Raw genomic sequence first — 15,530 nt, 5'->3', positions numbered from 1 at the left:
AATCAAATTATGTGAACTTTAATAAAATAAGGCAACCTAGTTCGAAAAGAGAGACCGAATTTATTAAATAAATAAAATATGAGTGAATTGGGCTAAAGCCCGGTGGTAAAGGGGGTGTGTGGCAAACCCAAATGAAGTGTCTCCTAGGGCATGCGGCACATGTGCGGTGAGGATTAAATTGTAATCCTACTGGCTTATAGAATTGTTCTACATATAAGCATAAAGTGTCTTTAGATCAAGTGTGGATTTTACATATTGTGAAATAAAAAAATTTAGAGAGAAGGGAATTCAGGTTTTCCAATTTGGAGAAATCGAAAATAAAACATCACACAACCCCACCCTTGCCGCCTCACCTATTGGAGGAGAAGAACCTAGCGGTTCGTTGTCTTCCTGCTTCACCAGCCAGAGATTCATTCGTGTGGATGCTCGTAGAGGGCTAACACTTGGGAGCCTTAACAATGAATTCATCCTCATATGAAATCTAAGGGTTGGAATTCTAAACTTAATTTGAGGTTTTGCATGTGTTCTTAAAATTGTTTTGCATGAACACAAGCATGTTGACTAGCCTACATTACGTGGATTAATTTAATAAGATTAAACATAATCCAACATTCCACTAACCATGCATGTAAATTGGATTATATACACTTATGTCACGTTACCGTGCTTTCGTACACGTGTACTAGCGTAGTCCACAACCTGACAAATTTATGGGCATGGTCGGTTGAGTTATGCCATCTCTTCCTACACATGCGGAACAACCAAGTCTACCTCAGACCAGCTCGCATGCCATGTGTCAGACCCATAGTCTGAAATATCGATAATATTGACAAAATATCGAGGATATTTCGGTTTTTTCGAATCACGGATATTTCAGAACATATCCATGTACATATTGTACAAATATCGACAATATCGACGATAATATCAGAAAATATCGATGTCAATAATTTCGCTCACACTTCAGTAATATTTTATCAAAATATCGGTGTAATATCGCTAAAATATCGATGTAAAGGAAGGAAAAAAAAAAGGAAAAAGAAGAAAAAAAAAGGAAAAAAGGGAGGAAAAAAAACACAGGGGATTTGAACCCCTCCCATTTTACTCCTCCAACACCTTAACCACGATATATCACTTAAGTTTTAGTGACAATATGCTAAAATATTTATATTTATATGAGTGGCATGTTAACAATTACATGCAAAACTATTTTGGGGATTTATCATTTGATGAATACTCTTCACAATAAACTTACTCTACACATAGAGATGATGAAGATAGTGAAAAATTTGAACCTCATAGGAACTTTATGTGGTACTAAATCACTCATGTATCTTACCATGCAATGTATAAAGTGTAAAATATTGTAGTAAATCATTATATATAAATGATTATGGTGTGTTTAATCTTTTTTTCATTAATTACTACATATTTTCTACACTCACAATGTTTGCCAGCTCGCTGTATAATCAACTTAAAATCCATCATATAATGCATTTCCTTCTAATTTTTTTTTGATAAACTAATAGATAATTGACTAAATAAACATTCTTCAAAGTTTCAATAAAAATTTCCAAGTTTTTCTTACAATTTCCATGGTTTTTATTCAATTTTTATCGATATTGATAATATCCTGATATTTCCATCGAAATTTCCATGTTTTTGGACTACCGATATTTCCGATATCATCGATATTTTATACCATGGTCAGACCTTCTGTAAATTGAGGTCTTACAAAACTTACACACATTTTAATTTGTTATATGTCCAAATCGCAAAGAAGGCCCTAATCCTGTTCAAAATCAGTTACACAAAGTATTTAAATTTTATTAAGAGAACTTCAATGATTTTACAAAAGATGGTAGCACTTAGGTCAGTTGATACCAAAAATATAATTTGATACCACTTGTCTGATCAATGACCAAAGATTACTTAAAAGTCTAAATTAACCCTAAATACAAGTCATGCAATTAAAGTGCAACGTACAATTTATATGAAAGTTATCAGAGCTACAAATTAAGAATTTCAAGATTCAGATGATTGTGGGGAACAAATTTCACACAAGGGTAGAACTACTATGGTGTACATGCAACCAAAAAAGACAAGACAAGTGAGATATTGTCACATCGGTGTGGTGTGAACCAAAGGCTCTTCATGCCTGAATTAGACTTAATTGTAGGAAGAATATCAAGCTATAGTCCACAAGTATTTTGGCTAAGGAATAATTACCTTTTCATGGAAATGATCATGCTTTTATATAGGGGCATGCAAGGGCTTGAAGATGATTCATTAGGTCTCGCATGACGCTACCTAAATGGTTGGATTGAACCCCACTTAGTCCCGCCCATTTCGCCAACAACAATTGACATGGGAAACGTGATGAAGGGCACCAGTGAAGAGTTTCATTTAGGGATAGTTCTTAACAGCATCAGTGATTGTGAGCTATGTCTACGTCATGATTATAGGGACGACTATCTCTTGAAGATTCTACTGGATCTTACCTTATATAGCCTTTCTAGGTCTAATCTCATTTGTGAGTCCAACTGGGCTCACAAGATCCTTTTTGGGCCTTGCATGGCCAATTGAGCCCAGCTACTCTGTTGAGTGGGTGTGGCCCGATACATCATTTTATGTGAGTCGATCACATGTGACATGGAGAACACGTTGACCTTGCACCTCTACCAGACGTAATTTATGGGGAGACGTCCCCTCCTCCATTAATTCTTAACCCTTGCAAAAGTTAAGGGTTGGTGAAATTTTAGGAGTAACTTGACTCTGCTTTAGTACACGTGGCGTCCCTTCTAGTGCCGGCAAAATTTGTTTACCACATTGACAATTTGCTTAAAATTCTAGTGTAGATGAAAAATATAAAATGGTACCAATGAAGGTTGGTCAGAGTGGATGCAGAAGCAAGTGGTCTCGGTTTCAAGCCCTTGTGGATGTAGAAAACTTTCTTGGGAGAGGTCCCCGCATATGCGCCCGACGGTACCTCGAATGATTAGTCTTGGGCTTTGCCTGGGGACACCTTGGGAAACCCAAATTAAAAATAAATAAATAAATAAATAAAAACGGCGTATAAATTTTATGACATTTCAAAAAAAATTACTAAAATAAAAGTACTTATAAAGGCGCTATTCCTTAAGACCTCAACTTTGTTCATCTTTGTTTAGTCAAAGCTACATTATCTTCATGACTGATTGTAGTTGTTCCTTGTAGATAAGTAACAAGTTTCCCTACATCATCTTCATGATTGATTGTAGTTGTTCCTTGTAGATAAGTAACAAGTTTTCCTTGGCCTCCAAGCTCCAGTCTGGAATCACGCCAATTTCTCTTTTTTTTTGTACATCAATATATTTTTACACTAGAGAGAGAAGGGAATTCGGTTAAGTCATACAATGAACAACCTAATTTAGTATCGAATTCACCATTCACGAGATTCAAATCTAAGACCTCTCACTTCCAAGTACAGAAAAATAGCACCAGAACGTAGTATTGAGTTGTAGGACACACCAATTTAAAGAGAAACTTTGAAGGTATATGTTTTCAAAGTTTAAGAGAAACTTTTAAGGCTCTATTGCCTCCCTTAGTAGAATACTTTGTGTTACATAAACTTCTGCCCAAAGAGAGGTGAGGTGATTTCCGGTCGAACTCGGACTGAGTTAGGTTGAGTTCTAATTTTTATGACCAAGAAAGCTCGACTTTGCCGGGCCTTCAAATGCATCAACTTTAATCTTTATGAATTAATTCTGTTCCATTGTCCTCTCCAAATTCAATGACATTCTTAAATTAACAATTCAACATCCCCGTAAATCTTATTTCCCCGTGAAATGAAGCGAAGTAGAAAGGAAAAATAAAGGCTGTTTATCGATCATTACCATCACCACCACTCATCCGTAAAGGTGGTTCACAACTCTTCAGCCTCCCCACACCACTCCCCCCCCCCCCCCCCCAACTAAGAGCATTTTTACCATTCCTTGTGCTATATTCTGTCTATTCACAACCAAATGATCACCCGTTTTACTCATCACTGGATGTGCTGTTTCCACTGCCGGCAACCCAGTACTGTTTAACGACGACCAATATCTTCTCGGGAACGAGGGGCCCATCCTCATGATCCATAATTTTGGCATCCCATCTTATGCCCCCGACAATCTTCCTAACCTTGTTAAGGACATCAACTTCATCCCTGAAGATGACTGTCCCTTCTGGCCGCAAAATGCGATCCATCTCCAAAAGGATGTCTTCCAGTTTGCACCTGCTTAATCCATTTGATAAATGATCAGCACACAAGTGATTGTTAAATGCTTCATGAAACAATGTGGAACCTTAAATGGAACCCTATCCAAAATTAGCTGTTAAATTACAAGAGAATTGGAACATTGGCTCGATTGGAGCTTTCACGATAACTAAAAATCTGTGAGTATTGGTCCTCCTGGGTAAAAATGTTCAAATTTCTATCCAAAACTAGCCCCTTAGCACACGCCTAAGCGTATGCTAATTGTCTTTTTATTTATTATGTTTATGTATTAGTATTTTTTCTTGTCAAATATTAGTATTAATTTTATCAAGTAACCACCCAAGTAGTGGGTGCTTTGTTTGTAATCATCAAAATGATGTAGTTTACTATTCTACCCTTATTAATTAAATTGTTTTGTTTTGAAATTCTTAATTAGGGAGGGGCATTTTTTGCCATTTTGAATGTTTCCCCTTTTTTACCTTCTCACTTTATATATATATACTAGCCTCTCTGCATGCACTAACGTGCGTGCGAGAGGCATTTTTGCATCACGGGCGCTACGCGCCCCTAAATGTGTATTGTGTTAGTTTTGTTCCATTGTGGTTGTCAATGTATATGCTTTAGAAAGTATGATACCAAGTTTGGAGGTGAGGGATTGTACACTAACCAATCCACCTTTTTTTTTTTTTTTTTTTTTTTTGTTTTTGCTTGCTAATTATTATGGTGTCTTTTTTAACCATTTCACTCTCATATAAAAAATAAAAAAATATGCTTAATTATTTAATGTTGTATAGAAAATATGAAATGATCAATATATTTTGTAACATGATGATTAGTGGCTGTATTAAAAGGGTGCACAACAACATTTTTTTTATTATGGTGGACAAAAAGGTATTATGGGCAATATTTGGCGTCATTCGAGCAGGTTGGCAGATCATTTGTTCAATGGTTGTGTGAATGGGATAGTTGATGCGGTTAGAGGAGTGAGTACATAATTATGGGTGTGCCATTTTGGGTTGGGACTGAGATGTTCAACATTAGAGCATGAGCCAGGCTACGTAGTTCCAATTGCTTGAGTTGAAGAAAGGTTGATGAGATAATGGTGTTACCGTACAATCATCCCATCATTCCAAAGTGATAATGGTGTTATCGCATGCCATATTGTCATATTGCCACATTTGTTGAATAATTTAGGAGCATATATTCCATCCAATTTGCACATATGTGAGTAATCTCTCATACATTTTTTCTTTAAAACAACAACGAAGATAAAATGGGAAAACATATACTATTTATAAATAAAAAAAATATGAAAATATGACATGTAATTTGATTTCTAAATACATATTGACAACCCTTAATGTCCTTAAATCAAAATGTTTCAGATTCATAAGTTTTCAATCAAAGTTAGAGGCTAGGTAGGGATGAACTCCTAATATATGAAGCAAAGCAAAATATGGACAACATGTACATATATGAACATAGCGCCTACGTGTGAAACCAAAGCCATGCTTGCCACCCACTTGCTTGCACTTGATGCTTTAGATTTTCATGGTGCAAGCAATGATGATAAAATAAGAAGTCTAACTATAATGCACAATCCCAACTATAAAGATTGTAAGCAACTTAACCTAAATACCTTTAAGTTTGACAATTTTCTCATGGCAATACTTTTACTCCAGTTACTTGTAGAAGAATACTGAAAGATAAATATATTTGTCAAGTTTGAGGTAACAAATTGTAACCATATTTACAAAATTAAATAATAAGAAATATTACCTTAATCTTGTACTTTGAGACGGGTGTGATGCTTGTAAAACTAACAAAAAATGCAATTTTATTTATATTTGAAAATTGAATACAATTTGAATTTATAGTATATTTTTGTATGAAAATAAGAGAAGACTTACCGTATTTAGAAAAGTTGTTTGGCCACTGTTAATTTTTTTTCTGCACCCATAAATTGTTTTATTTTATTTTATAATTTGAGATAATTAATTTGTAGAATGATATAGAGAATGCCAGTAAAAATAAATAGGTAAGAAATGGTGTTGTACCTAATTTGTTGGACTTTATTCCAAATACGTATGATCTGAGGAGTTGGTGAAGGTTTTAATTCTTCCACAGCCTTTTTCATGCGCTACCTATATATTGAAGGTATATATAATGTTAGATTTCTTGTAACAAATTTGTATATAATTTAGGATACATACTGCTCATGCTTCTTCTTTTTCCACTCTTTGAGAATCAGTTGGTTTAGATCAGTAGTTTTTACTCCGACAGATATCTCCCAACCAGGTGTAAAAATAGAGACACGTCTGTTTGAGATATTATCAATAGGTTCCTTCTTCATTTTTTGTGGGTATTCTTGTAAATATCCTAAGAATGAAAACAAATAATTTTTAAAATTACCATAGCACACGTATAGCACATTAAGATAATCAAAAGTGAAACTCATAATCTGACCGAAATTTTAAAAAACACACAATGAAGATTTCAAAGGAAGAAGTTAAAGGAACCCATATGAAGCTAAACCTGGATATTCATACAATTACATATTATGCTTACATGAAAATGTGTAAAATGAGTACAACCATGCAGGAAAAAAAGTGAAAAAAAGAACACCTAGATTAATTTCCTTTTTACGCCTGGGGAGAGGGAGTGTGAGAAGAATGGCAAAGCAAAAAAGCGAAAAAATTGAAATAAAGAAGAATGATGACTCGGGTGTTGCTTAATACCCGTTTTATCCTACGTTGGAGTGTGAGAGTCTGTAAAACCAAGCAACAACTGTTGATAGCAGTTTTTTTGTAAAACCAAGCAACACTTTTCCAATACAGTTTTTTTGTTCGGTTATGTTTTTTTTACCAATTTGTCCTAGCTTTTTGAACTTTTAAAGGTTTGATTGTGAAGATAACAAAGGGATTTTTTAGGCATTTCTGAATGCTTCACCAAACTGGCATTCTCCCTTTATATATATAGATATATATATATATATATATATCTATATCTATATATATAACTGCTATCAACAGTTGTTGCTTGGTTTTACAGACTCTCACACTCCAACATAGGATAAAACGGGTATTAAGCAACACCCGAGTCATCATTCTTCTTTATTTCAATTTTTTCGCTTTTTTGCTTTGCCATTCTTCTCCCACTCCCTCTCCCTAGGCGTAAAAAGGAAATTAATCTAGGTGTTCTTTTTTTCACTTTTTTTCCTGCATGGTTGTACTCATTTTACACATTTTCATGTAAGCATAATATGTAATTGTATGAATATCCAGGTTTAGCTTCATATGGGTTCCTTTAACTTCTTCCTTTGAAATCTTCATTGTGTGTTTTTTAAAATTTCGGTCAGATTATGAGTTTCACTTTTGATTATCTTAATGTGCTATACGTGTGCTATGGTAATTTTAAAAATTATTTGTTTTCATTCTTAGGATATTTACAAGAATACCCACAAAAAATGAAGAAGGAACCTATTGATAATATCTCAAACAGACGTGTCTCTATTTTTACACCTGGTTGGGAGATATCTGTCGGAGTAAAAACTACTGATCTAAGCCAACTGATTCTCAAAGAGTGGAAAAAGAAGAAGCATGAGCAGTATGTATCCTAAATTATATACAAATTTATTACAAGAAATCTAACATTATATATACCTTCAATATATAGGTGGCGCATGAAAAAGGCTGTGGAAGAATTAAAACCTCCAACAACTCCTCAGATCATACGTATTTGGAATAAAGTCCAACAAATTAGGTACAACACCATTTCTTACCTATTTATTTTTACTGGCATTCTCTATATCATTCTACAAATTAATTATCTCAAATTATAAAATAAAATAAAACAATTTATGGGTGCAGAAAAAAGATTAACAGTGGCCAAACAACTTTTCTAAATACGGTAAGTCTTCTCTTATTTTCATACAAAAATATACTATAAATTCAAATTGCATTCAATTTTCAAATATAAATAAAATTGCATTTTTTGTCAGTTTTACAAGCATCACACCTGTCTCAAAGTACAAAGGTTGAAGTACAAGATTAAGGTAATATTTCTTATTATTTAATTTTGTAAATATGGTTACAATTTGTTACCTCAAACTTGACAAATATATTTATCTTTCAGTATTCTACAAGTAACTAGAGTAAAAGTATTGCCATGAGAAAATTGTCAAACTTAAAGGTATTTAGGTTAAGTTGCTTACAATCTTTATAGTTGGGATTGTGCATTATAGTTAGACTTCTTATTTTATCATCATTGCTTGCAAATTAACCATGAAAATCTAAAGCATCAAGTGCAAGCAAGTGGGTGGCAAGCATGGCTTTGGTTTCACACGTAGGCGCTATGTTCACATATGTACATGTTGTCTATATTTTGCTTTACTTCATATATTAGGAGTTCATCCCTACCTAGCCTCTAACTTTGATTGAAAACTTATGAATCTGAAACATTTTGATTTAAGGACATTAAGGGTTGTCAATATGTATTTAGAAATCAAATTACATGTCATATTTTCATATTTTTTTTATTTATAAATAGTATATGTTTTCCCATTTTATCTTCGTTGTTGTTTTAAAGAAAAAATAGTAAAAAATGTATGAGAGATTACTCACATATGTGCAAATTGGATGGAATATATGCTCCTAAATTATTCAACAAATGTGGCAATATAACAATATGGCATGCGATAACACCATTATCACTTTGGAATGATGGGATGATTGTACGGTAACACTATTATCTCATCAACCTTTCTTCAACTCAAGCAATTGGAACTACGTAGCCTGGCTCATGCTCTAATGTTGAACATCTCAGTCCCAACCCAAAATGGCACACCCATAATTATGTACTCACTCCTCTAACCGCATCAACTATCCCATTCACACAACCATTGAACAAATGATCTACCAACCTGCTCGAATGACGCCAAATATTGCCCATAATACCTTTTTGTCCACCATAATAAAAAAAATGTTGTTGTGCACCCTTTTAATACAGCCACTAATCATCATGTTACAAAATATATTGATCATTTCATATTTTCTATACAACATTAAATAATTAAGCATATTTTTTTATTTTTTATATGAGAGTGAAATGGTTAAAAAAGACACCATAATAATTAGCAAGCAAAAACAAAAACAAAAAAAAAAAAAAAAAAAAAAAAAAAAAAAAGAGGTGGATTGGTTAGTGTACAATCCCTCACCTCCAAACTAGGTATCATACTTTCTAAAGCATATACATTGACAACCACAATGGAACAAAACTAACACAATACACATTTAGGGGCGCGTAGCGCCCGTGATGCAAAAATGCCTCTCGCACGCATGCTAGTGCGTGCAGAAAGGCTAGTGTGTGTGTGTATATATAGATAAAAGGTTGTAAATGGAAAATAAGGGACAGAAGTTCTTAAGGAGGAGTTACCGGAAAAGCACCATTGAACCACTATGAGACCAGTTCCAAGGACTAATACTTACGGATTTTCAATTCAGGGACTGAAGTTCAAGACCAATTATCTCAATTTAGAATAAAACAGAAAAGAGTGACTGTATTACTGTAAGTTAGAGAAAATTGGTAAACTACATTACTTTTGTTATTAATATTAGATTAGATTTATGCATGAAAAAACTTTCTGTCATTAAGGAAGCCCGTAATTGCTTAACTTGGTATATTTTCACTTTATCACTAAAAATCCACCATTGTTCAAACAGTCCTACAGAAAATTACTTAAAGAGTTCTTGGATTTAGTGAATCAAAGATTGTTCCATCTTGATGTTCACCAAACTATACACATTTGTACAAATGAGGTCTAAAATATGAAGGTTTTAGAAATCTTAACAACAAGAAATTGCATCTCATGATTTAATTGCTATCTCATAAAATAATCTAATGGTGTGAACACTAAGTATGATATAGGCACACAGATACACAGGAAGAAGATGATGGGGCTTACTCGTTCTTGTACAAGCTGAAAACACCGCTAGCATGAATAACGTCATATGACCTTGGGTACGTAGAAAAGCCTTCACACCTGAAACAAGTTTCTTTTTTTGGTCATGACATGGACTAGTAACTAGAAAATATGTATATGCTACCTAGATCTCAGCACTGTAAATTATAATCGAGGAAAAACTGAAAGTCTTCATAGGAAAAGCATAAAGGTTAATGAGTCCTGAAGGACACTCATACACTTCGGTAAACACTGATGTGCTTGTGTTTGTGTGTGTGTGTTTGTGTTTGTGTGTGTGTGTGTGTGTGTGTGTGTGTGAGAGAGAGAGAGAGAGAGAGGACATACCAGTCATGATATATGCCGATTAGACCTCTCTCATAAATAACACCTAAAGTATTCTTAGCAATTGTAGGCACAACATTCATAACCCACAATTTTCGTGATTCAAGGGCTGCTGCAAATCCTCCAAGGCCTGCATTCATATCCATCACATTCCAATATCTTGTAGTGCCAATCAATCTGTTGATTCTTTTGTAAACATTTACATGCTTTTTCCAAAGTTTATTGTCCTCTTGGTAAGATTCAGTTGTAAACCCCACAACTAAACCGTTAGCTATTCGAGGAGGGACTGCATAAAGCCTTGCAGGAAACTTCAACTCCCCTACTGCTACTTCATTTGCGTTGGTTACCTCAGGAGAAGGGGTTACACATGTGTCCATTTTCTTGTACCTGGAACAGACCACATAAAAGTAACAATTAGGATGGCTGTAACAAAGTAAAAAAGAGAAAAATGTTCACTTTAACAAATGGAATGTTAAGTTATACAATCATTCCGCTTATATCAATGAATTTTGGCTAACAGTCTAATACTGAACAAGCAGACCAAACAATGCAAACATGTGTAGCAGCAGAGCACCCGTACATAGGATTTGGGAATGTGGGATATGCAGCATGCCAATTCAACTACTTCTGCTTGTAAAACTTGTGTTATATTTAGCATTTTCCTAAATAAGTAAACCAAATTGCTGGACAAAAGTTACCCAATATCATACAACTTGAGATTTTCAAAAATGTTTTTCTTGCGCTATCCTGTCATCTGCTGCAAAGGCATGGGGCTCTTTCCCCTAACTGATTCTGTACCACTTCAGGAAGATCGACCAAACCTCAAATTTAGTGGGAGGTTGACTTATCGATGACTATAGATTATGTATATACATGAATAGGGAAGATTTAAAACAACTAAACAAGGTTAAAAAAATGGGTTATGAAATACCAAAGTTAAATCACGAGCAACCATAGTGCCTGGAGACACACCAGACATCATCAGTATCCTCTGTCTGGCATACATCGACAGACTTTCTCCTGCAGGATTTTGTATTAACTTTTTTTTTCCAGATAGCCATATCTCCTTTCTCATACTTTTTCTCCCAGCAAAGACTTTCAGCTAGTGCTTCAATCTGTTTTTGCTCTGCCTGCACGTCCTCCTTAGACCGCTTCCATGTTTTGTAGTAGGTCTTCCAATTAATTGGAGGTCCAGACAATATCCAGTATCCACCAGGTCTAAGGACCCGATCAACTTCTTTTAGGTACATTCCATCTACACGAAGGCATTCATATTTGAATCATAAATTTCACCATATTCAGTAAATAAACTATTTTTGCATGTTAAAACATGGAAAACAAAGTAGAATATGGAGCTCCAATGAGAATCCCTCTTTTATATAGAAGTCAACTGGGGGGAATTCATCAAACAAGAGAATTGGGAAGGGGAAATTTAGCAGGGTTGGTAACTAAATTAACTGCCAGACATGTAAGAGTTTCAGGAAAATGGTTAACTTTGCAAATCAGTAATTGCTTATACAAATAGAAATCAAGTATAAATGCTAAGCAATTTAGATATGTTTTCCAACTTTTTACATCTTATTTTGAGTTTGTAATTTCAACTATATTTTATCAGTATATAATACAAAAAGATATGAAATGTGATTGCTCAAGCTTAATGTTGGTTACTCCAAGATCTTACCATTTGCAGTCCATGGAATTAAACACCGAGAGCACTGGGCCATATCAAAGGCCCTAGCTGGGTATGGAAGACGAATCGATCCAAGCACACCAATAACAGCAGGTACTCCTCGCTCCAATGCAAACTGCACTTGGGCTTCATGATTGTCCCGCGGTGCAAAGGACATGGCTAATACATTTCTCTTCAATAAGTATGCACCCCAACTTGCAACCTGGGTTATGCTTGGCCTCATTAGTACAGAACCACAACCAAACGAAAAAACTGACTCTCTGTGAACATGTACACTATTATAGATCACTGCTCATGCACATAAATCATCTAGTCACAAGTATATAGGCACTGATTGAATGTGCATTTGCAGTCAGTATATGCATAGTGCTTTTTTAAATGACAGGTTGGTCGGAAGTGAAAGGTTCTTCAATATTCTCTGGAGGGTGAAAAGCTAATGCTCTCGTCAGTCTTGGATTGACTGAAGGAAGGTAAAAAGCTCAAACTGAATCAAATTGATAGAATCGCAGAGTGGAAAAATTAATGTAGACATGCATATGCAATAATAAAAGCACAAAAATAGTTTAGAAAACAAACATACTCCACAACCGGTATCCAATGCTGTCCTGACAGAGCCATCTGCAATCGGAATAACTGATGCAAGTTCATCAATATATGCATCTGCGCCCTGGGGGAACATTGTTCCTCCACCTGGAAATTTGAAAACATTTCCCTGAAATTGCACCCAGTTCTGTACAGCTTTCCCAACCGTGAGGCTTTTATAAGGTACATTGGCATAGTGGACATAGTCACGGCCTTTAGGCCAGGGGAATGGAGTCATATACCCTTCCCGTGCTGGAATAAGACAACGCAATTTTTCCTCTTCTGGTGGACAATGTCTTTCCCTGTATATCATATTTTCCCTAGGGAATTTCATTGCTCCGTCTTGTTCTTGACAAGGGGTATAATCAGCATATTTCACATCACAAGGTTTGAAATCTTTGGCTTTAGGTTCAGAAGGTTCAACTATCTCCACGACATTGTGATGAGTTTCAAAGTTCAAATCAGAGTTCAACTCAGCAAAGACATTGCAATCTTTCTGCTTGGTAACTTGAAATGCTATCTTATCTCCTTTTCCAAAACCGCTCTTTTGCCATGCTCCAAGAAGGTAGAAGAAACAACAAAGAGAAATCACAACAAATATAGATAATGTGCTTCTTGTTCTGTTTCCTGAAGAATTATGCTTGGGGCCCATGATATTCTTGCAATAACTCCCTCAAACCTGCACAATTAATAGAAAATTGGGAGGCAGGTATTTGAAGTAAATGATCAATGGTTGACAAGTTGAAGCCAAGCACTACCAAAATGTAATGAAGGGCAAATTCATGAACAGTATTAAGTAGGTAGCTATTTATCGAAGAATCTAATACGCATGCACATTAAAATTTTAATAAAAATAACTCGACTATTTGATCCGAAGTAAGTACCGTTAATTTTCTCTAGCTAAAGTTGTAGTCAATATGCAACAGACTTTCAATTCGAAAGGCTTTTGGTATAAATAACCTACACAACGATAACTTGTTGCTCATTCTACATTTAGCCAATCTTGAAAATACAAATTCCAAGTGTATACATAGATGTGTGTGTGTGTGTGTATCTTCACATACGAACGAAGAAGTAGTTAATTAACATAAAACATCCTGGATGATAGCATAAAAAATCCAGATGGCACCACTGTACAAAGTTTGAGACACGAGAAAGACGATGGATTCCCAAATACGGTACGTTTCTAAGGGCAACTATGCATACATTGTTATGGTTAACTAGTTAAGGACTTGCAGAAATCAGCAGTAGCTAGATTTGCTGAAAAGAGTGTGAGTTTGCATTTTGCAATCACAATATGATTAAATGGAGTAACGAATAAGTGGGATCAAACCCATACATTTTCCACCAGTTAATTTAAACTTAAAGGCATTGCTGTTTCAAAGTATGTCATAGGATTAAATTCCCATCAGTAAACAAATTCTATCATCATCATTAAACCTATTGCCTCAAATGGAGCTCACCTTTTGGATCTTTAAATTTTGAATCCTTTTCACCTAAAAGAAAACTTTGGATCTTACTCAAAAAAGACAACAACTTTGGATATGAATGCAAGAAGAACAAACAACGAAATTTAAATCTGAAAACTTTTAAGCCAAAAACAGATACACTGTTTTTCCAGAGACCCCCAGAAAAAGTAAGTGCAAGCACATATCAAATTGGTTACCTGAAAATTGGTGAGAAAGCTGTGTGAGAGCTGCAGAGAGATGAGTTCTCAAATGGGTTTATTGTATTTGAACTTCTCTCTCGCTCTGCATCCCCCACAGTGGTAGTGAATGCTAGTGAGTAGTGAGAGAATCTGCCGAAGCTAGAGAGAGAGAGAGAGAGAGAGAGAGAGAGAGTGGGAGAGAATTTTGGAGGAGATTATATATAATTAGGAAGAAGAGGAAGAAGAGGAGAGGTGGTGGCAAATCAGTGGCATTCTATACGAGTACAAATTTGATGACTGGTCTTCAACTCCTGGTGGAAATGGAATTACCTGTTGAGTTATCCGCCGACACAGAGGAGTAATTCACTACTCTCAGGAGCACGCGCTGTTAATTAATCTTTTCCCCTTTATAAAAATAAAAAAAGGACAACTGATAAAGATAGATCTAATTTTCAGTGTGTAGTGAATAGTAACTGTGCATTTCCACTCTTAAACTAAAAAGCTAAATAATTCGTATTAAATATTAGTATTTTTTATTTTATAAAATAATGAAAAAATAACTTATATTTTTATTTCTAGATAATAATTAAAGATTAGTTGAAAGTATTGAAAATATTGAAATGTAGGGTAAACCGGAAAAACATGGTTAGATATTTATAGAAAAAAATATATAATTTTTATTTTTTAATTAGTTTTTAATAATTTTTATAATTTTAATAATTTAAATTGTGGCTAACTATCGTGATGACATGAACCTTGCATCACATATGTAGGTCGTTGAACCAGACAATTATTGTTTGACTTCTCCATTAGGCTTGCCTTAAACTCTGATTTTTATCTTATGCTTGTGTTTTCTACTTTATTTGGAAGTCATTCTTGAAAGACACAAAAAACCAATATGATGTTGTACCCAAGCTAGGCTAAATAGTATATTTTGTGTTTTTCATTATTTATTCTTTTAAAACAACATACCAAAAGCATTTTACAATGGTTTTGGTTCCATAACATGAACAACAGTTTTTCAAGACGTTACCAAACAAACTCTAATTTTCTTTTATACAAGCAATTTCGA

General features: G+C 34.7%; 1 protein-coding gene across 1 annotated transcript; it reads right to left on the bottom strand.

Moving 5' to 3' along the window:
• Window positions 1-3,960: 3,960 nt before the first annotated feature.
• On the bottom strand, window positions 3,961-14,735 carry LOC137731754 (probable methyltransferase PMT14). The gene is made up of 7 exons (XM_068470950.1): window positions 14,477-14,735; window positions 12,809-13,489; window positions 12,220-12,430; window positions 11,511-11,793; window positions 10,542-10,925; window positions 10,200-10,277; window positions 3,961-4,255 (listed from the first exon to the last, which is right to left on the bottom strand). The coding sequence occupies exons 2-7, from the start codon at window positions 13,460-13,462 to the stop codon at window positions 4,018-4,020; spliced, it is 1,848 nt and encodes a 615-aa protein (XP_068327051.1). The 5' UTR covers window positions 13,463-13,489; window positions 14,477-14,735; the 3' UTR covers window positions 3,961-4,017.
• Window positions 14,736-15,530: the final 795 nt, after the last annotated feature.

Source organism: Pyrus communis, chromosome 4 (genome assembly GCF_963583255.1).
Source record: "Pyrus communis chromosome 4, drPyrComm1.1, whole genome shotgun sequence".
NCBI lineage: Eukaryota > Viridiplantae > Streptophyta > Magnoliopsida > Rosales > Rosaceae > Pyrus > Pyrus communis.
Note: the sequence above shows the minus strand (reverse complement) of the source record. Positions and strands in the feature narration are given on the sequence as shown.

Bases quoted from the DNA above. Each gene is read 5' to 3' on its own strand.
- LOC137731754 (XM_068470950.1), bottom strand. From the start codon at position 13,462: ATGGGCCCCAAGCATAATTCTTCAGGAAACAGAACAAGAAGCACATTA. The intron at 10,926-11,510 runs GTGTGTCTCCAG...GGTCTGTTCCAG, and splicing joins GAGGATACTGATGATGTCTG to GTACAAGAAAATGGACACAT. The intron at 10,278-10,541 runs GTATGTCCTCTC...AACTTGTTTCAG, and splicing joins ATCGGCATATATCATGACTG to GTGTGAAGGCTTTTCTACGT.